General features: G+C 42.7%; 1 protein-coding gene across 2 annotated transcripts in view; it reads right to left on the bottom strand.

Annotated features, from left to right (window-relative positions):
* Nucleotides 1–23,641, bottom strand: part of ADGB (androglobin) — a 1,448,570-nt gene that overhangs the window by 323,988 nt on the left and 1,100,941 nt on the right. For both annotated transcript variants that reach the window (XM_078649209.1, XM_078649210.1), the window contains exon 28: nucleotides 6,898–7,061. In XM_078649209.1, the coding sequence (XP_078505335.1) occupies nucleotides 6,898–7,061 (164 nt within the window). The remainder of the gene's footprint in view (nucleotides 1–6,897; nucleotides 7,062–23,641) is intronic.

Below are 23,641 nucleotides of genomic sequence, written 5' to 3'. Positions count from 1 at the left end.
ACTTTTAATAATGAAGTAAGACTAATCATCTGGCAGAAGATTTTACAATAGGCAAACCCCATTCACTAGTTACTACTGACATCTGACCCCCATGAAACAAAGAAGGTCTGGATTCAACGTGGAAGCAGAAATGAGCATATAAAAAAGCCAGATGGCAGAAACAAACTTCCACATAGAGTTATAGTTGCTCCTTTATTATTCTCCTTGCATATACTAGGCTTTCCAGTTTCCTTAAAAGCAATAAAGTCCTTTCCATCAAAATTAGGAGAAATAAATCCACTGTCTTTGATTCAAGTGGAAGGCATTGTCTTGGACTTTTAAGAATAGCTGTCTGGTCCAGGGTGAGTAGGTCCTAGTAAATGGGACAACAATTTTTAGATACTTGGGTGTCAATTTAAAGAACAATTATTCAGGCTCTCCGGTTGGAACAGCAACTGGAAGCGGGCCTACAGGTGGAAGTCTCTCGTCGCCTAGGCCTTTTCAAGGAGGACATCTGGTTACACTTGCTTGAGGAGGCCAAATACTTTGGAGGGCTTCAACGGCCAGAATCTAAGGCTGGGGGGGGACAAAAACGGGAAGTTATTCTATTGGCTGGCCTCCCACCTGCAGGCCAACAGGATCCTCCCAGAAGTACTCGACGTCCATGGCCAACCCCAGTACTCCCTACCGGAGATAGTGAGGACTTTCGCTTCCTACTGCCAAAACCTATATGCCAGATCTGTGGTTAGAGATGTGGGGTTAAACCCGGGCCTTCCTCGACTTGCTTCCACTTCCCAGCCTTGACACATGGGCCCTGGACGAACCCCTCACAGCGGAAGAGATCAGAGACGCAATGGCTGGTATGGAGCCCGGCAAAACACTGGGTCCTGATGGCTTCCCGATGGAATAGTACAGCACATTCAGAGAGACTCTTACCTCTTACCTCTTGCAGTTCTATCAAGAGGTCATGCAAGGGGGGTTCTTTCCCGGCCGAGGTTGAACCAGTGTAGTGATACACAAGACACAGCCCCCCTCTACTTTATGTGTGGACTACCGTCCAATTTTGCTCCTCAACGGGGGCGTAAAACTTTTTGCCGCAATTCTGGCAAATCAACTCCGGCGCATTATCACAACTCTCGTGCATCTGGAACAATGCAGCTTTAAGCCGCTTCAGAGCACGGGACACTGTATCAGACAACTGCACGTGGCCCTGGCACACCAACACCATCTGCCTCCCAACTTTGCCTTACTTCTTCTTGACCTTTAACTCAGTAGATTGGGGCTACCTGCAGTTGGTACTGATCTGAGCAGGTATCGGGCCCAGAATCCAGGGCATGGTGAAGGCCCTTTACACCAATTCCACAGCCCGGGTTCGAGTCAATAGAGTTCTGTCAAAATCCTTTCCTATTGAGCGGGGAACCAGACAGGGCTGCCCTTTGTCCCCCCCACCTCTTTGCCCTGGCTATACAGCCCCAGCAGTACTCATCCGCACGGACCCTCACTTCACAGGTTGAAGGTGGGGGGCAGGCCACGAGTACCACACTGTGCTGTGCGCGGATGATGTCCTGTTGTACCTGGCCCAACAAGCAGTTAGTGGACCCCGATGCCTCTGATTGCTCGGGCGGTTCAAAAAGGCATCCGGCCTGATTGGTTCCCCTAGCGTTGTCCCGGGATTGCTCTAACTGGCAGGCGAGGATCCCCCAGCGAAGACTCAGCTTCAAGTACTTGGGTATATGGGTTACTCTGCTCACCAAACTCACTTGGAACCTGAAACCCCCAACCACTTGTATGGGAAGCTAAATCTGATCTTACCATGTGGCATTCCCTCCCCTCAACATTTGTGATGGTGGAACATCTCCGTGCGGTGCTGGATGCTGGACAGACGGCGGCGCTGATACTGTTAGATCTCAGCGCCGCCTTCGATACAGTCTCTCACAGCATCCTCCTGCATCGGCTCGAGGAGATAGGTGTCGGCGGACAGGCCCTGCAGTGGTTCCGCTCCTACCTTGGCAATCGTTCCTTCTGTGTTTCCATCTCCCCCTTCAAGTCCAACTTCAAACCACTGGCCATGGGGGTTCCGCAGGGATCCTCGCTGAGTCCCACGTTGTTTAATCTCTACGTGAGACCGCTAGCTGATGTCGCTAGGCAGTGGGGCCTAACATTGGTCTCATATGCTGACGACACACAGCTGGCGGTTACTCTCAGCGGGGATGCGGAAGTGGATGCCCCCAGGTTTCAGGATGGATTGAAGGCGGTGGCTAGCTGGTTGACAGGGAACTGTCTCCAGCTGAATGCCACTAAAACAGAAGTTATGGTTGTCGGTAGGGGAGCGGAGCTCTGGGGTGACCAATGGTGGCCATCTGAGCTGGGACCTTCCCCGGCGCCGGTTTTGGAGCTGAAAAATCTGGGAGTGTGGATAGACTCGGGTCTGACTTTCGTAGGACATACTAAAAGAACAGCGGCCTGTTGCTTTGGTCTGTTGAGAGGCTTAAGACCTGTTCTTAAGTACTTTGATGCCCCAACTAGACAGTTCATAATCCAGGCCACTGTCATCTCTCGCCTGGATTACACGAGTTCTCTTCTCGCCGGGGCCAATCAGGCTGAGCTTACTCGATTACAACGGGTACAAAACGCCGCAGCCAGGGCGATTGTCGGCCTCCCTAAATTCTGCTCGGTGGCGAATGTTCTTCGCTCCCTACACTGGCTCCCAATAAGGAAGCGTATTCTCTTCAAGGTACTCTGCCTTGCTTTTAAGATCTTGAGAGGCATAGGCCCTGAAATCTTGTCTGGCTCTCTTTCCCTTTATGTCCCTACTCGCACTCTTCGCTCCCAGGGCCAGGCCCTGGCTGTAGTCCCCAGATACAGGCTTTGCCGCATGGGCGGCCGCTCCTTTGGTGTAAAGGCGGCATCAGCCTGGAACTCTCTCCCGGTGGAATTGCGCCTGTTAGAGGATCTTATGGCTTTTAGGAAAGCCTTGAAAACTTTCCTGTTTTAGTCTTTAACCCCTAGCCTGTGTTATGTATTTTAGAGGGGTCTTCCCTGGTTCTCTTTTTAGTTGTGTTATGTTTTTTATGCACTTCCTTGTCAAATGCGCCAGGACGCTCCTTAGCTGGAGTAGCTGTGCGCACAATAAAAACCAATAACATAACATAACATAACATAACATTTCAGGCCATATCGCCCGATACAAAATGATGATCATTCCACACTTCTTGTATATCTTTCAAAACAAACCCCTTCAGCTGCCCCAAACCTGGTTCTTGGCCCTGGACAGGGCTATGACATCATTCCTGTGGAGGGACTCCAGATCACGTATCGCCCTCATACACTGTCAGCGAGGACCTTACGATGTGGGCATGGTTATGTCCAAACTCTGTCTTTACTATCTGTGTGCCCATCTGCTTGTCATCTACGACTGGTTCAACAGGGGATGGCCGGACCCCGCCTACAGAGTGGAGCTCGCACTGCTGGACCAGATTCAGAACATGCTTTATGGAAACCCGATCCCTTTCTCATTGCCTATAGAGACCCGGTGGTATTTCTCGCATGGAGAGCGGCTTTGGGCATTGGGAGAACGGGCTTACACAGCAAACCCCACTTTGGCATCGTACCTGGTTAAGGGAAATGGTGTCCGTTAGCGGCTTCCAACCCTGGGATCGTATTGGTATCACTAAGTTGGGGGACGTTTGGTCAGGGACTCATGTACAGTCCTTCCACAAGCTGCAGCAGACATACAACCTCTAACACTCCCTGTTTTAAAAATACCTCCAGCTCAGACATTCACTTGGAGCCCACTCCGTTGCACCGGACTCCCTGCCAGAATTCAGCCTCTTGAAGTCAAACTGTTGATGGGACACTTAGGCAGAGTGGGGATCTCACAAATCTACCGTACACTCATCATTAACTCCCCCAGGACGCTGGACCACCTCAGGAATCAGCGGGAGGATTGTGTGGGACCTATGGAGGATGAAGCCTGGAGGGACGCGCTAATGGCCCCGCAGGAACTAACAACCTCGGCCAAGATGCACCTCATTCAAACCAACTATCTCTACTCTGTTTATCTCTCCCCACACTGCCTACATAGGTCTGGATTGCGACCCAACCCCACCAGCCCACGATGTGGCACTGAACCCGCAGATTTTTACCACATGGTCTGGGCCTGTGATGTTATTCTTATCTACTGGACAGAGGTGCTAAGGGTGTTGTCTGGGGTTATGGGCTGGGAGGTTCACCCATACAGATTCTACTTGGGGTATTTGACGGGACTGGGGAGCAAGGGCTGAGAGGTCCTTCTTGGGAATTGCTTTCTTGGTGGCAAAATACAACATTGCCTCACAATGGATGGCTGGTAGACTGCCTACCCTGTTAAAATGGAGGAGAAGTGTGGACTGGTGCACACAGCAGGCGCGAGTGATCTATGAAGCCTATGGGTGTCCCCGGAAACACGCCAAGGTTTGGGGGTAATGGCTTGGGCAGATGGACCAACTAGATGTGCCGTCTCATTAGTGCGCTTCACACCATTCATGTTTGATTAATGTGTACCGGATGAGTTGCCCGATATGGATTTTTTATTCTTGCCGTTGGTGTTTCAAACCAATAAAACTCTTTAAAAATGTCTTAATAAAAAAATATATATATATTCTTGTGAAACTAGTATCCGTAGCTACTTCTACTGCGAAAAGCCACTTTTATTTCTTTACAAACCTGAGCAAACACGGGCAAACAAAAGATGGAATCATTCCATCTCACATATGATTCCATGACTCAGTACATTTTACTTTATGCTGTTAAAATGTGTCCCTTTAAGAATTTTACATTTCTTTTAAAAGGCAAGTGGTCAATTCCATTAATCCATGTTAGTGATTCGGCCAATGTTGCCAACGGAAGTGAGAGTGACTAGTATTGCCTATAAAACATACAAACAAAAGATATGTATGTGGTATAATTTAAGTAAGCCCTTCTCCTCAGAAATTACAATTATAACTTATGGACAGAACACAAACTTTGTATCATTTAAGTAAGGGGTTCTTGAAAACTGTGTTACTGTTAATTTATCAAGAATTTAGGGACTCATTTACAGTATGACGGACCGGTTACTCTGTTGCAAATATGTCAGATTCCTGGTCCGTCAAACTCTCAGTCTGCCTACCTCATTTAGAGACAGTCAGACCATAAGCTTTGTGCTGATGAAGACTGCGATGACTCTTTAAACAGAAAAATGCTTCAACGGCCCAGTGGAGCTGGGGCCGTCAGAGACAGGGCATTCCAGCACCCAGACGCCACACACCCTTATTACAGTGGAGGGTGTCACCTAAGAGATCTCCCTGAGTGTTGCATTGCTTTTTCACTTTTCTGAAACAAAGTCACAATATAGGAGTTTGTTTCTAAAAAGAAATATATATATATATATATATATATATATATATATATCAATTTTACTCGCACCGCCACGCTAGCAAGAACGTCTGCACTCCAAGATGTTTCCTCCAAAGTTTAATAAAGCTGACGCGTTTCGACCACCTGGGACTTTTTCATAGCCATGGCTTCGACAAAGTCTCTAAATAGAGCACAGCCTACCCAATTTGATCATTAGTAATGGCACATAAAAGCGGAAATTAACTGTGCTTTTAAATGCACGCACACACAAACTCCATATATATATATATATATATATATATATATATATATATATATATATATATATATATATATATATATATATATATATATATATATATATATGTTTTAAAGTATGTGGAACGGCCGTAAAAAACAATGGCAGCAGTTCAGCAAAGTTTTTGTACCTGAAGGGAACCATCGTGATGGTTGTTCCTTTCAAGGTACAGAGATGATCTCTAGAGGTCATCTCCAAATTTGGCAAACAGCAGTCCATCAGGTTGGGAGAGATAATATACTCCCCCCCTACCCCCCTTATGGATGGAGTACGGTCCTCCAAAGCCTAAATCAGGCCTTTGTATATGGTTAATATTAAGGAGGTACAATTCATCAGATCAATATCTGATTTCTTTTCTCCTGGCCTTTCAGGGATTCCACAACCAAAGGGACTTCCAAAGTAAAAGGAAAAATGCTACAAAGTATGATGTTTAATCAGATCTGAACTATTGTAAATTGATAGGGAGGTTAAACGCTATATGTCATAAAGCAACCATGCAGTCATCCTAAAGCGAAGGGCTTCTCCTTGCTTCACATTTACGGGAAGGGAAAGGTTTGGAATAGCAAGCTCAAGTTTGTTCATTTTGTTGAAATGCACTCCAAGATCTCCCAAATATTTGTTCATATGTCCAGCACTGACTTATGGACAGGCAAAAAACATCAAACCCAATTTTAGGCGTGATCCTATTCGTTTGGTAAAAGCAGCAGTGCTGCTTTTACATGATGTAAGATTCATACATATTTTTATAGGCTTTTTTAACTTTTTACTTTCATTCAGTCAAACAAACGTGTAATACATCTTGATTCTGAGATTCAGCACCTAGGACTTTATGTCCACAGTTCTCCTACAAGAGCCATACAACGATCAAAAAAAGTGAAAGGAGGGGTAGAGGCAGAGAAAAGAAGACAGCAATAATTAAATATTGCATGCCACTATGGTCACATTAAAGATCTCCTATAAATCTAATAAACCAATCACAGCCATTAAACATAAGGCTTCAGATGTCATCTCAGACACTGACTAATAAAATACTATTTTCATTGGAAATGATCAAAACAGTCTTTTGCAGACCAAAGTCTATCACAAAGGACTGAAAATGTCATTCATATTCATCCATAGGAACAGAACAAGACTTGATCCGTGAAAGAGAGGACGTCTCATACACTATGTGGCAATCCTGAAACAACTGAATTAGGAGTATGACATAGTTTGAATATTATTTTATTGATGTATTCAAATGTTACCTGATGCGTATCTAAACCATTCTCAGAAATGACGTCTTCTGCTGCTGTGTGGTTCTCAACTGCACTTCCTTGCCTGGAGGAAGCCTTATCCTTTTGATCAATTGCAGTATGGCTGCTGCGCTTTCTTTTCAATCCCACTCCTGTTGCTGGCTGGCTTTTGCCGGCTGTAAAAAACAAAAGTTTAGCTTTACGTTTTCTCAAGCACAGTCACATATGTTACCTGGCACTTTTAAGGACGTATCACGTAACATTTACAAATATGGCTAAGTTCCTTCTTGACCGTTTAAGCGAGTGAGAAATGCATAGAAATGGAAACGCCATTTCAGTGTTAAAAATAAATAAATATATAGCACTGTCATTTTAACTCACATTTCCAGATCGCTATCACCAATAAAAACAAAAAAAAAAACGTTTGTGCTCAGGTCAATATTTTATTCACATGTTCTTTTGTTCATACATGTTGCTTCAGTTTTAATGTTCTTCACAGGAAGAGAGGGGTCCAGGTGAAAATGTTGATACGGAAGCAAGTTGAATGAATGCTCAACCAATCCATACATCGTCCGACAAGAGGCATCATGGAACTCCCACCTGCCACAAAGTTGTTAGGACATCAGTCAACAGCCACAAACAGGCTAGTGAAGGCGAGCAGATGAAGGTGGATAAGGTCATGTTGACATCCTTTTAACTTGGTTGTATGTGTTGGTTTATGCAACTCTGTAGTTGCACTACTTCAGGGACAAAACGTTGAAGCTAGCAGCTGTAGACAGTCTGGTAGCAGGCTGTATCTATTGGTCCTTATGTACAGCATCATCTCCATAGCTGAGAGAGGCCTTCGTTCGTCTCCATCTGTGACTGCCAGGCTTATGGTCAGCTTCCAAACCACAAAACCCCATGCATCTGCAACACTCACTCTTCTATAGCATCTCACACATTTACTCGCATTAAAGAAGGCAATGTCCCTAGCAGAAGTTAAAATCAATATAAATGTACTATTAAAATAATGTTATTTAATGCCACAAATTGTGAACAGGCTCTAAAATAGACAATTCTAAGCTTGGATTAAAACTGCAAAGCAGTCTGAGGCAGAACCTGGTCAATGAATTGAAGGAACACCCTGACTCCAATCAGAGCTGCTAGACTTTTTCGACTGATACTCACAGCATGAAGTGATGCCTTCAGGGACTGTTGTACGTGAGAAAGTGCCCGCTTGGTGGCCCTCCCACCTTCTTTAAATTACTGTTAGTTGCCTGAAGTAGACATACAGGTAGATGCATCAAGCATTTTTCCGAGCGCAAACAGTGCGAATCGCAAAATTCGGCCGTTTGCGCCCGCAAAAATGGCATTTGAGATGCATCAAGGGTTCATGCACTCGCACTTTAAGAATTCGCAAATAATTTCGAGTTCTCAAATTGCGATTGCATTTAAGGAATCGCAATTTGCGATTCCTTAAATGCAATGCATGAACCATTCCAAGATTGCGAATTCGCAATCAGGGGTCGCTATTTACCGCAAATTCAAACTATGGGTCTTTAGGCCCATAGGAATGAATGGGAAAGCCATTCCTTATTTGCGATTAGCAATTAGCGAATCGCAAATAAGGAATCAGTAGGAATCGCAAATAACATTGCGATTCCTACATGCATCCCGGTTTGCGAGTCTTTAATAGCGAATTCTTAAAATTCGCTATTAAGGACTCGCAAAACATAACTTTGATGCATCTGGGGGATAGTCTTTTCTCTTTTTTGGAATCTTGTTACTCTTCTTGCTGTAGTCTTACTCCTTCTTGACTAGGGTGGGCTTACCTTTCCTTCCCATACTTACCTTATTGAACCTCTCCTCCAAGAGCACACAGCTAAAAAGCAGCAAAGTTTAGTGTAATTAATGTGCAACTTCACTGTTTGAGGCTCTTCGTGCCCAGAATGTTCTACTAACAGGTGCTTCATCTTTTCTTACCTCCACCCAAGCTCAAACCTGTAATCAAATGTTCTTTGCAACCTCCTTCCTTCAATTAATGAATCACAGCACCTGACACGGATGTATGACGTTACAACGCATACTTTTACAACGCCTAATATTACATCGCAAGTTTTACAACACATACCTTTACAACGCATAGTGCTTTTAGGCGCTGGATAGTGAATTGTTTAATTTACTATTCCAACTCCAGTCCCCGTGGATAGTAGGTAAGGTGTTGGATAGTACATTAAACCTATTCCCTATCCTAGAGCGCCCCCCAGCGCAATGCGCTGTAATGGTTTGCGTTGTAAAAGTTGCGTTGTAAAGGCACTGCGTGGTAAAAGTTGCGTTGTAAAGGTTGTTTACCCCTAACACAACTGGTGATTACTGAAAACATGTTGTCTAGGTGTTTCTCTCCTGCCACACATTACTTGTAATCTGTGGTAGATATTAACAGCTGATTCTGCCATATGCTTGCACTTTCGCTAACTCTGGGTGGGCCACGTATATGCCCAACATTTTGAAGCCTATTCAAAAGTAGCAAAAGTTTTTGAAGCAACATCTTCCTTGAGGTTACACTTCCACCAATAGGTTATCCTTGTGGCTCAACTTCTGAATCCTTTTCGAAGGCATGTATTCCACATGATTGCAACTGCCGCTCCTAATTGGAACACTTACACTCCTAATATCTTGAAGACATTCTTTGAGGCATATTCGCTAACTGCTTTTTGTCCTATGTTTAGTAGTACTACAAGCGTACTATAGATTACTATTCACATGCCAACGTGCAGAGGTCTCAGCCTCCAACTCTCCAATTTGTTATGTGCTGATATCTCCACACACGTAAGTAAACATTTTAGTAGTGAATGTGGGAAGGACAGAGAGGAGTGGCTGGAAAAGAGGGAATACTCTTTAACATTAAGTTAATAACTATACATTTTTCATATATTTCTACATTTAAAATAAATATATACAATTAATTAACATTAATATTTACGACAAAAATTGTTGTATTTTTTTTTTAACTCTAATAACATTTTAAATGTTTCTCTGTACTTTTTCATAGGCAGATTTCTGTCCCAGGGGCAGAGATCTCTGCCTACATGTGAACATGTGAAAAATACAAATAGTAAATTTACATTTGTAAAAAACGGCTCAACCCCCTGAATTTCGGTGTTGGGGACATCTAAGTTTACACTGTGAGTAACTTTAGAGTCGTAATTGGTGAACAGCATAAAGTGTTAAAGTTGCTCAAAAGAGTAACAGTAACCTGACGTGTATATTTACTGAAATGTAAGTTTATCTTTTGTGAGTAGGACCCTTATTAGTTGGTGATTTAGGAAGTTGAGTGGTCCAAAGGATTGCAGCTTCGCCTCTCCTGGATGCACCCAATAGATTTGTATTATATAGTGATGCAACTCTTATACTAAGTGATTATTGAGAAAGCTGTTTCTGCCATAGGGCTGCACATCCACTGCCAAAGGTCGGAGCTGAGACAACTATTATCTGGTGGTCGAAGATGTGCTTCATCCATACATTTGCATTATCATCATTCCTGAGTGGATCCTTAGACTCTAACTATCTGGAAGGTTTTTTGAAAGCTTTAAAGTTGTTGAATTGTACCTCTATTTTCCCTAGACAGATTCACAATTTAATCACAGATTTACGTTCAAATAAAGCTGGATAGGTCACTACACAGCCTAACTTTCCACAAGACCATCTTATTCGATTACTCGAGAAATATTAAGAAAAAACATATTTTAGGACTTCTCACTTGTAGAGTACAAATCCATCTGATTTCTTTCCCCTACACAAGCATTTTCATTTCCTCTGCTCTACCGACTTCCATCCACACAATCCATCCTTCTTAGCCACCTTCCGTGACACCTTCAAGAAAATTGCCCTCCAACATACCAGCCTATGGACCTTATTTAGAGTATCGTGAATGGCACAGTCCGTCAAAATGTGACAAATGTCCCATCCACTACATTACAAATGTGATAGGCTATCATGCCCTTATAATACAGCAGATAGGGCATCACCAAATTTATGACAAAATATCCTGTCTGCCAAACTTTAATTAAGGCCCTAAGTATCCTCAGCGACCTCAACAGTTGATGTGACAAATCCTGCTTGGTGTAAACAATGCATCTATTGTAATCAAGCTGAGAAGCTCTCAAGCTCCACAAACTGGTCTCTGACACTACTCACTAAACCAGCGATAACCTAAATGCCATCTCTGCCTACAATCCATCATCATGATGGAATAGTAACTCATTAATTGTACCTTTCACTGCATAATCAGCTTTCATATCAACGTTCCTTCTGCTGTAACCAGAACACCAAGATGCTAAACAAAGGAGTAAACTGAAACTTTCTCAGTACAGGCAGCCAAACTCTAAAACCTTCACAACAACTTCGAGTTCCACAGAGCAGGAAAAGTGGCTGTTGCAAACCACATGGCTCATCATCCAGCACAGTTGCAAGTTGAAACCTATTGCCCATCTGGCACAAAATAGGAAGATAGTGTATTTTTGTAAATGTAGCCCTATCTGCTTCACAGCTTTCTGCTTCGCGTTAGAAACATGGCTACATGCTTGCAGAAACACGGTTGAAGTACCCCTCAAACACTTTCATAATTATGAAGAACTATACAAATGTTACACTACAATACAACGTAACACAACAAGAAGATATCCTCTACTACCTGGAAAAGGCTGACAAATGTATGCTAATCAATGAATACCACAGAATACTTTCAGCAAAATGAAATCCATAGGAAGGTATCTTACACAGTAGCACTTATAAAGAGTGCAATAATTTATTTGAGCATTACATACAAAAGCATTTCCATTACGTGTCGCATATTTCTCAGGGGAGCGCGTGATTGCCTTATCAAGCCTTTCATGCAAAATAAGGCTCGGGCATGCACCTTTCTGTATGGAACATTTTTCATTTGCTGATTTACCTATCCCTGATCGAGAAAAGACAAGATTTTAGTAACCAGGCTTGCAAAGAGATGCAACACATTGTGATGTAATGTCATTCCATGGACCTCTAAGTGAGACATAATATAGCAAATGTAATCTATCTGAGAGCTATTGTTATACTGTCGGGGCATACCACTTGTAGCATTTTCTTGACCCTGCTACTTATAGTGAATAGGTAGCCATTAGGGACCTTGACCCCGCTCTAACACATTGATGCAGAGTATCTCGCCTTTTCCATTAAACAACCTTACAATATGTGGTCCAAGTGGAGACATAATCGCGGGTGAGAAAGCATCTGCTACCACCTCTTCAGAGGTTGTTCTGAAGAAAGCAATTATTGAAACAATATTTGTTACTTTGACCATAAGACAGGCGATATCTTATTTTTGATATTCTCACAATAACCTCTGTTCAATGTTCCTATAAAATAAGTTACTTACCTTCGGTAATGCATTATCTGGTAGAGATAGGATCTAGCCGCACATTCCTTACCTTTGAATTATACCCATATTGGTAGAGAGCGTCCAGTGAGTCTGTAGCGATGTCTTCCACTGGATGTGACGTTGAAAGAGTCCATATGAACCCTCCCCTGATGCACTGACGTCAGTTTCATCAGTGACTATTTTTCTTGCTAAAAACGCAGAGCCACATAGAGAACCTGCTTATGGAAACAGTATGCCCAAAAATTATCTTCTTTTTGAAAATGTAGTGAAAGGCACGAGAGTGCTCAGAAAGGGATCTGCTAGACAAAAGGATAAACCAGTTCGCAGAGCGGGGAGATGGGAGGGTCGATAAGTAATCTGCAGCTAGATCCTGTCTCTACCAGATAAGTTGTTACCAAAGGTAAGTAACTTATTCATCTGATAGAGACATCTAGCCACAGATTGCATACCTCTGAAGATCTCTAAGCAATACCATTACCGGAGGAGGGTCTGCAAACTGATCTCACCAAAGATCCCTGACTAGGAATAGATGATCTATTATAAGAGAGGGAGTGTGACCAGCTATTCGGAAGGTATGTGCGTTAAGAAGACGTTCTACTAGCAATATTGTGGAAAAAGCGTACAGAACTGTAGTCCATAACTATGGAAAAACATGGGAAAGAGACCCATGGCAGAAGAATAAAGAGATGTTGGAAAGAACACTTCATATAATCATAACACTATATAGCTACCACAATGGTAACCAGACCATTAGTTGACAGAACTGAAGGTCAAGGACAATAGCTAATACCACTGAGACAAAGCTCCTTGCCATAGAAAAAAGTGATGTAGAGAGCACCAATTAATGCTTTAAGAAAAGCAATGCGAACAATAACAACACTTATGGGCATAGACCACTCGTGGTCAGGGTAAACTCTTTGAGAGTTAAGTGAGCCCTCTGGGACTATTCAAAGTAGAACCCACACAGTAGGAAGGATTAGCAATTTGCAAAGTAACGAACAAGTGAAGGTCCCTCTAGGACACGAGGAAAAGCGCAGCAATGTAATCAAAAACGCACTCTCTCATAAGAAAGATAGCATAACATGACTGTTTATAGAGATACCTATATAAAAGGATGTATAAAATATATAAAAACGTATGAGTATATATGCATACACACACACACACACACACACAAACATATATATATATATATATATATATATATATATATAAAACACACCGCACCGTCACTCCTCTCGCGCTCCGGATCTAATCCAGCCAGGAAGAAAGCCAACGGACACGGACCAGTTGTAGTGCTCCAAGTTTTATTTAAGGTGCAGTAGAAGTCTCATGACGTTTCGGCTCGCAAGAGCCTTGTTCACATGACAATGTTTAAATGAGGGAAACACCATTATATACTGCCAGTGATTGGATGATAATCGTCACATGAGAGGGTAGTGTTACATCGTAGTAGACATAGAAAATATATTGGCTGGTCCTTATAAAACATGTTGAGAAAATAAAGACATAGATTTAAGTAGTCAAATAATGGTGAAAATACCAGAATATTTCCAATCATACCATCAAATTCATGTGGAAAAAAGGTTCTTTATCAATATATGTATATTATAAATTATATTAGTGCAAAAGGACACAAGTTGTCCAATATTGGTAAAATACCCATGTTGTATCATAGTATTTACAAAAGACTGTTGTACAGTAAAGTGCAAATGCGTATCGTTTTTATATGTGCAAAACCTGCATTAGTGCAAATTAGAAATGCCATAACTAGCAATGGTGCAAAACTCGCAATGTGCAAAATACCGCAAAATAATGTAAAAAATTATTACTACCAGCCGAAGGGAGACTTATCTTGTTACAGGTCCCTTCCTCTGAAATACCACAATACATCATGTACACTGAATATCACAAATAATAGGATAACCACATAGACTTAAAACCTGATTAAAATAATAAAAGGGTCATTTATCCGGTCCTATATTGTTAAAATGATAATAAGACACAACATAATAAATAGATTTATAAAAGAACCTCCGTCCACAGATTAATTCTTTCAAATGTCACTACGTTTAAGAATATTAGTCACCGTGAATTAAGTGCATAGTAGGTTGGGTATAGGAGACTGTTGGGGAATTAGGATCCGTCTAGTCTACCTATATCCAGCCTTACCCATCAAATATAAAAAAATATTTATCTTTGTTTTCATAATCAAAAAAGCAGCAGATACAGATTCATGTCAGATTCAAAATCAAGAAGTTACAGATTGTGTGCTACGTATTTCTCTCCCAGCCGGGGTAAAATTACAAAATTACCTTAGATAGCATGTTAACAGTATATTTGTATATAATTCTTCAAGGTAAGCAAGTGTAAAGGTCTTCTGTTACATTTAATCCCCCAGGGCTTTCGGTGTTAAGCAACAGGATATATTTGGTTTCAAGTTTCCTCAATTTGCTTTCTCTATCTCCACCCCTTCTACTGGCTAGAACTGAATCAATTACCCAGTATTTCAGCAGGCTGTTATTGCTTTGGTGGATCTCCCTGAAGTGTCGAGCCACTGGGTATGTGTTATCACCATTGGTGATTGCACGCAAATGTTGTAAAATGCACAGCATGTTTCGTGCTACCCACATATCTCAGTAGGCAGGGGCATTGAAGAACATAAACCGCAAAATCGGTTTTACAGGTCAAGACCTGTGTAATGGGATGGGAATAATCAGTGAAACCGTCCATGTATGTTTTAGTATTCTCTCCATGGACACAAGCCTTGCAGGTCTTACAGCGATAAAATCCTTTATTTTGTTGCCACCAAGACGTTTTATTGAAGGGCTCTGGACTGGTGTCAACTATTTTATCACGTAGAGAGAGAGCTTTACTAAATGTAAGGGATACTTTTTTGGGCAGGGTGGTTCCAATGATAGAATCACGGGTAACCAAAGGCCAGTGTTTATTCATGATTTTATATAAATCATTGTGCTGCCTACTATACCCTGTTATGATGCGGAACTTGTTCTTTTCTGCATCAATCTTAGTCTTGATCTCTTCAGCTCCAACTAATGGTTGGTTTACAATTTTAGTTAGGAGCTCCTCTCTAGTTCTCTTCATAGATTTTTCCATAGCTTTACGAATCACTTGTCCAGAGTAGCCTCGTTCCAGAAAACGTTTCATGCTATCTTCCTGAGCTAGTTTGAGGTCTATGGGATTGCTGCATACTCGGCGTAAACGAAGCATCTCCCCATAAGGGATGCTTGAAATTAAATGTGCCGGGTGTGCACTAGCCGCATGAAGTATGCTATTTCCTGCAGTTGCTTTTCGATAAATTCTACTTTCAAGGTGTCCATTGCGAGTGTACAATTCAGTGTTTAAAAATATGATAGACTCCTGGCTCAGGGTAGCAGTGAATTTTAGGTTGAGACTGTTGTTATTGATACTCTCAATGAAACACAAAGCTTCCTCCTTGCTACCCCTCCAAATAATCATCAAATCGTCGATAAAACGATACCATTTAATCAGGTTATTGTTGATCACATCTTGGTAGTTTTGTCTGAGGACCAGCTCCTCCCAAGCTCCCATGTGCAAACATGCAAAGCTTCGGGGAGAAGCTGGCCCCCATAGCCACCCCCTGAAGTTGGCGATACAGTTGATGATTGAATAAGAATAAATTGTTTGCAAGGCAAAATCGAAGCATGCTCAACAACATTTTATTGTGATCCTCAAACTCAGGGCCTCTCCTCAATAAGTAGTGTTTCACAGCTGCGAGTCCATCAGAATGTGAGATGCTGGTATATAGCGCTGTTACATCTAATGCAATTAGCCAATCTCCCGCCACCCATTCAATATCCTTAATTTTGGTTAAAAAATCTCCAGTGTCTTTTATATACGATTCAGGTTCCGCACATAACCCTGCAAAAAATAGTCAATATATACAGAGGTGTGTTCCAAGAGACTACCCCTAGCAGAGATTATAGATCTGCCCGGTGGATGTAGGGGGTCTTTATGCACCTTTGGGAGAAAGTACAAAATAGGTGTGATCGGGTGGTCAGTTTTCAGATATTTGTATTCCGCCTCGCTGATGAGTTTGGATGTCTTCCACTTAATCAATTTTTGATGGTAGCCTGTTTTCACTGGTGTCAAAATCTGAATTTGGACACGATCATAACATTCTCGATTATTAAGTTGAGCATAAGCTTCCTGATCATAGTTGGTCCTAGACATAAGGACCACATTGCCTCCTTTGTCACTTCCTCTCACAATGACATCCTTGTCCTTAGATAGTCTTTTTGTTAGGGCTTCATATTGCTGAGCACGATAATTAAATTGCCATTTCTTTTTCTTGATGGTTTCACCATGTAGCTGTTTTAAGTCCCCCACCACACTCTCATGGAAGACATCTATATTGTCTGTAGGTAAAATCAGTACAAATACAGAAGGTGGCCTGAATAGGGTTTCTATCGAAGTTCTGTTACCTTTTTCATCAAATGTGTTTCCCTCATCAAACAAGTTGCTTTCATAGCCGACTCCTTCAGTTTCCCAAAGTTCTGTAACAATTTTTGCACCCTGAGTGGCAACCATCGTGTCATTGTCCAAATTCATTGCCTGAGTTGGATGATTTTTGGCCCTATCCTTCAAGGTTGTAGAATTTCCGTAGTTTTAATTTGCGTACTGCTTTATATATATCACATCGTGTGGCTGCATAATTGAAGTTACAAGGGGAAGCATAGGTTAGCCCTAATTTGAGAATTTCCTCTTCTTTCGATGTTAATTGCAATGATGTGAGGTTGACGACGGAGCGGTTACTGTCCCCCACTATTACTGCGCGGAGGCAGGTCCCTGACCCCGTCCTCGTCCTCGTTCTCGTCTTTTCTTCTGGAAACCTCCTTTTGGCCGCCCTGCTTCTTTTGCGCCTCCGGTAGTTTGCCCATTTGCGGCTTGACCGTGGTCTCAGTGTTTTTAGTCTTTCCTGACATAAAAAAGCAATTTATTGGCCTGGAGAAGGTTTGGGTCCAACTTCCGCCTGTATTTGCTTACGGGGGTCCGTTTCAGATCCAGATTCAATGTCAGAGCTGAGGCTAGAATTGGAGGAATTCGTGGAGTCAGATTGTGTCTGTTTCTGGCAAGAGGTTTTAGCTTTAGGCAGTGATGGTTTAGTTGCTCCTTTACGGAGAGAATCATATTTACGAGAAAATGTAAAAACCTGGCCTAACTCGTAATCATTACGATCTCTTGCGAATTTATATGCTTTTCTTTCTGTAATTTTAAATTCTTCCTTCTTAAGACGTTCATTCATGACTTTTGACAAGCGTGCCCGCTCCTCCTCGTCTCCCATGGCTTCCAGTTCTTCCTGAATATTAGCTATTTCACTTAATAACTTGGCCCTGTCGATGTCGGCAGATTTAATCAAAATTTGGACCTGACGTTGTGATGCGTCCAAATTGCATTCTGCCCATTCCCTCATGAGCTCAGGATTGGGGTCCTCATATGTTGGGGCTGTTAATATACGGAGACCTCGTGGTATGCGATTTACCTCTATGTAGCTTTATAACGATTTTGATTCCCACCATTTTGACTGTTCAAGGCGGGATTTCTTCTCAAGGATTTTGAATAGGTCCTTCATTGCACTGTTACTGCTGCCACTAGCATCATCATTAGTCCTCCCTCTGATATCAACAGCGAGGGGGGTGCTGTCAGAGAACATTGTGGCTGCCAATGTCTCCCGATCCCGAACATTGTCACTAGACATCACTGCAATACCATCAAAATTTAATACAGCGTTTCCACTAACTCAGATAAAGTATCCGGTGGTGTAATCAGCCGTGCACTTTAGCTTCTTTCCCACCAAGCCAACCAGCGCGCTTACTTGATCTCGTTTGGGAGTCACTCGGAACTTCAATCGTCCGATCTGCAGAACCGCGGAATACCTCGACCAAGACTTCAGATTAGCAGCGTCGTTACAGCAGCTCTCTCGGTTGATGGGGGTCAGGCGCCTTACTCCTTCCGGAGTAATCACATCCAGAACAAAGTTCAGGAAACTGCTTCCGGTTCAGGCGTCGTCCAATTTCAAGAAGGGTCCCGTGTTAAAGCCGGTCCGGAAACAACACGGCTAAAATATCAAACACACCGTCACTCCTCTCAGGCTCCGGATCTAATCCAGCCAGGAAGAAAGCCAACGGACACGGACCAGTTGTAGTGCTAAAAGTTTTATTTAAGGTGCAGTAGAAGTCTCATGACGTTTCGGCTCGCAAGAGCCTTGTTCACATGACAATGTTTAAATGAGGGAAACACCATTATATACTGCCAGTGATTGGATGATAATCGTCACATGAGAGGGTAGTGTTACATCGTAGTAGACATAGAAAACATATTGGCTGGTCTTTATAAAACATGTTGAGAAAATAAAGACATAGATTTAAGTAGTCAAATAATGGTGAAAATACCAGATTATTGCCAATCATACCATCAAATTCATGTGGAAAAAAGGATCTTTATCAATATATGTATATTATAAATTATATTAGTGCAAAAGGACACAAGATATCCAAGTATGACTAGTACGGTGCTGTCCTTGCCGAGCTGTAAAATTACAAAAGCTGTACTAGTCCTATGCTTAAAGACTTTGCTGTATAAATTGCAAAAGACTTTGTCATTTTCTATCTCGGCATGGATAGCACTGTGCTAATCCTATGCTTAAAAACTCTGATAGAAAAACAGACATTTGAGGTGAGCAGATCTAGAGTGTCGCTGGTGTTGAGAGAGCTCTAACAGGGGCTGCTTTCCACCTAAACTTGAGAACTACCCAGAGTTCTCTCCTTCTTTTTTGCATAATTTATGCGTCACTCTATGCCTGAAAGGGTTTTGTTTTGATATATATATAGATATATAGATATAAATATATATATATGTATGTATAAACATAGATACACACATATACACTGTAGAATCTAATATTCCCAAGAGAGGTATATGAAAATGTTCACCACATCGGTCATGGACCGAAGATGTGACAACGGCCAGCTGGCAAACAGCCATAGGGTACCGTATAAAAGAATAGAGGGAGTGGCAGATATCACACACCTCAGAAAAGTAAAAGGAATTGGACATTAAACAACACTACTGACTGAATGGTTACAATCAGACAGCTGAGAGATAACTGAAAAAGAATATAGCAGGTAAAAAACAACCCCGCTAGAATAGAGAAATATAAGTCACTATCTGGTACTGTAAAAAGGTCAAGTTGAAAAAAAGGCCAACACAGGTACTGCCTATTCAGATAACTAGTCTCCATCTTAAAGAAAGAATATCAAACAAAAAGAGGGACCTGGCTGAAGCAGCAGTGTAAAGAACTGAATTAACAGATGGAGTGGCAGTGCATACAGCTTAACAAGTGTGGAGACCATATAACAAATGTCTTTATAGGAGACAGGACCCATAAAATGGCCGGAAGGTATAATCTAAACACAGCAATAAACCTTTAGTATACCACGACTATGTAGGTAAAAGAACCTTACCTCTTCCAAAGGAAGAGAAGAAAGAGAGAAATACCCACAAGCAAAAAGAAATCTCCAGTTTCCACAGGACAATCTGTGACCAGTCAACAATTTCTGTGACATCATCAATGTTCATACTTATTAGTTCAAGGGACAACAAACGCCCTACCGGGCATCCACGCTCGGGATAAGTGAATTAAACTCTCTGGAAAGGATTCTGAAATGATCACCAAACCTCCTTTCGACCCAAACTCAAGAGAAGGTGGTCAAGAGACACAGGTTCGAGAAGCAACGTAAGATGAAAAACAGCCATAACCCCTAAGAGGGGTAGAAGCAACATCTGAAGAACAAGTTCAGTAACTAAATGTTGGGGTTGGTATCGGAAGTGTCATGGAAATGTTTCCAACAAGTACAAAAACATTTCCCAAAAATAAAAAACAACAACAGATTTACGTATGGCAGAAGCAGATTAAAAACAGTCCATGCAATAGCACAGAAGAGAAATAATCAGCAGAGTAGTCCACCCATACTAAGATACAGGCGAGGTATGCCCACAAGGAACTTTAAGAGTAACAGAAAAGGTAAGCGCCCTTCTTGCCCCTGCATACCGAGAGCTAGAACAAGGTGTGCTAACGCTTGAAAGGAGACTAAAGAAGGAATACCACTAGGCCAGGATCAAACAATGCACCCTAGGCTAAACACGATGCCCTCTTCCCTTGCGTCTGCTAGGAAAGAAATGGTACCATATAGAGTGTAAGGGAAAACCCCTGGCTAGTGAGGAGAATACACTCAACAAAATAGGGGGAGGAGCAAGGAGAAACACCTTGAACCGTCTTATCAAACCACACAATTTGAAGTTCCCTATAAGGGCTACTAAAGTGCCAGAATCATAAGCAGGAATGTCTGTAAGGCATACAGACGAAGTACCCTGTAGGACAGGGAACAAGGCAACAGTGCACCTGCACAATACAAACAAAATGTCCCAATCAGAACCTGGGTAGAAAAGCAAAAGAACACCTTGCAACAACAAGGTTGAAACTCAATAGGCCCATAAAACAATGTATGTCCCAAATAACAGGGACCATAACCTGTTATTGGCCGTTTAAGAAGTAATTAAAAATACCTGCAGGAGGCAGGATCACCTCACAGGATACCACCCATATGTGAAGTTTGAAAGAAAAAAGCCAATGAGCACTGCCTAGAACGGCTCACATGCGAAAGAAATCAAGGAGACCATTTCCAGTACAACTCCATTATGGGAGGAAGAAGAGGAGCAGACGGTATAACAAAACAAGGTTTAGCATTCTGTTCCACCCGACTGTCTTAAAGTGGAATCAGAGTGAGCACTGAACAGATGCTGACCATCAAAAGGCCTGTTCACCAAGGTGGATTGGACAGCCTCAGAAAAACCGGAGGTACGTAGCCAGGCACACCGGAAAAGTGCCACTGAACGAGCCATGGCTCGATCAACTCAATCTGTGGTATCCATGTCACATCAAATCAGCAAATTAGTTGCTTGTTGGCCATCATGGAGTAATTTAGTAAGATCGTTCCTGCTCTCATCCTGGAGCAGGCATGAGACCAAATCTCACAATACGTGGGAAAACTGTCTCAGAACAGAAGCTGTATTAAGTGATCACAAACTGGTGGCAGGAAAAATATGCCGACCAAAAGTATCGAGACCCCTAGTATCGATGCACAGTCGAAGTCAACTTCAGAGCTGGCTGTCGCAGATGGCAGCCCTGAAGGGCTATCTCACCAGAGCCGACACAAATCTGACTCCAGATCCAGAGGGCCTCACTGATGCCGAGGGAGGCCCCGCTGACGTGGATTCAGTTAAGGCTCCTCTGACCTCCTTGGGGCCAAGATGCACACCCTGGGGAGGCAGAGACTCAAAGCATGAAGAGAGTAATAATATTATCTCATCTGGTCCAAGGGTGCCCTGGCTCCTGGGATTACTGGAAGGCACAAGGGTAGACTTTTGCCCCGACTCCTCTACTGGAGGATGGCAGGAGCATCAGAGATGCTACGCATATGTGGCGAAGTTGGGGAATGTCGTGAATTCTACTACTTACATTGCAACTTACCTTTGGTAATCGAGGACAATGGAAACCCACAGGAAGGACTTCTGGAGCAGGCTCTTGATCGTTCCTTGGAACAAGAAAGTGACTGCAAAAACTGCACTGCCTAGAGCTTCATGTGGCATTGCAGCAATGCCTTCGGCTGAAGTTGGCGACAGGAGTCGCACTCCTCGGAGTCATGATGTTCACCAAGACACCACATACAAATATTATGAGGGTCTTTGGTCGACATCTTCGGTTTGAACGCCGATGACATCCAGAAAACAAGCATTTGCAATGCAATAGTTTGTGCATTTGCAAGAGTTTAAGCTATTGGCATTGTAAATGACAATGCCTTTTATTTATGTTTTAAAAATCAACACATAAATAAAATAAAAGGCATTGTCAATGCCAATAGCTCAAACCCTCGCAAATGCGAGACCTGTTGCTTTGCCACAGTTAAGGCGCGCTAGGCGCGCTGCTAATACATGGAAGCGGCCGCCATTGTGGGCGTCCCGCGAATCCTGTCTATACTAATTAAGTAAATAGTTCTCCAAACTTCTAATGGAAGCTCCAGAATTAGGACACATGTAAAAGGGCCAGTCTAATGGGAGGTAACAACAGAAGACAGGGAGGTACTGAAGTCCTAATAAGCCTATCAACAAATCAGTAGCCAACATTTACAAAGGACAATGATACGAGTGAATGAAAAATATTGGCAGAAAGTGGACGAAGCTACAAGTCCATACCTGAATACAGCATGCCTCGCAGAGCAGCGCATTTGCTGCCCAGTCTCGACCTAAAAAGACTATATGGACATACCATAATTTACTAGTAGTCTATCAAAGGGAAGAGGTGCACACTGTTCAAAACCATGCAGGGGGGCATTTCCATCTCACACCCATATAGTTTCACAAATTCAGTTAAGATTTGCTTTGGTGACACTGGCAATCTTTTAGAATTTACCAACTTCTGCAACGTTTTAGGATTTGCCAACTTCACCAAAGCAGTTCCTACACAACTGTGCAAGTAAAGAGTAAAGGGGCGGGACATCCTAAGACTGGAACACAGCTGTGGACTGGCAGAGATATATGGGGAATGAGGTAGAGGGAAGGTATGGGTCTGGAATGGGTTGGTTGTGCAAGGTTATTTAGGAGCATGCCAACAGGGACACTGCAGGGAGTAATGGAGGTCATGGTCAGTATGGTTCATAGCCCTGGTGGGGGTGGAGGGTGTGATGGATGACTACGCCAGACAGATGGCAGTTTACTCACAGCTCCTCGCAACCAGTGGTGATAAGTTGGCCGTGGGCTCTGATGTTCCCTGCCTCACAAAAGCCTTTCTCACCAATGAACGCATGTGCAACCAGCAATCCCCTGTCTCTCAGTCCCCTCAATCCCTTGTCTAATACTAGGCTTACCAAGAAAATTCATATCTTAAGGACTTCGGCCTGGTGGTGTCTGTTCTTGTTGTCTTCTCAGGCCAAGTATCGGAAACACTGACATTGGGGCAGGATTACTCTGGTGCAGAAGACATGGGGCAGAAATTCTAACACAGGGTGAAGCCAGGTTGGAAAGGACAGACCATGAAGAACCTTCGTCCTCACAGCAATCAGTGGAGTCCAGAAAACCAAAAGTCACTGCCAGTGAGATGCCTCAGATGGAGCTCTACAACACAAGAGGCTACCCGTGTGAACCGAGAATGTGAGAGTGAAAAAAGTGTCAAGTGAAACAAATCTGTGCCTCTGTGTTTCAAAGAGTATGTTATGGCCTACAGAGTTAATCTAACTTAGCAGTGTGTATATAAATTTA

The sequence above is a fragment of the Lissotriton helveticus genome, chromosome 6, assembly GCF_964261635.1.
Source record: "Lissotriton helveticus chromosome 6, aLisHel1.1, whole genome shotgun sequence".
In the NCBI taxonomy this organism is placed as follows: domain Eukaryota; kingdom Metazoa; phylum Chordata; class Amphibia; order Caudata; family Salamandridae; genus Lissotriton; species Lissotriton helveticus.
Note: the sequence above shows the minus strand (reverse complement) of the source record. Positions and strands in the feature narration are given on the sequence as shown.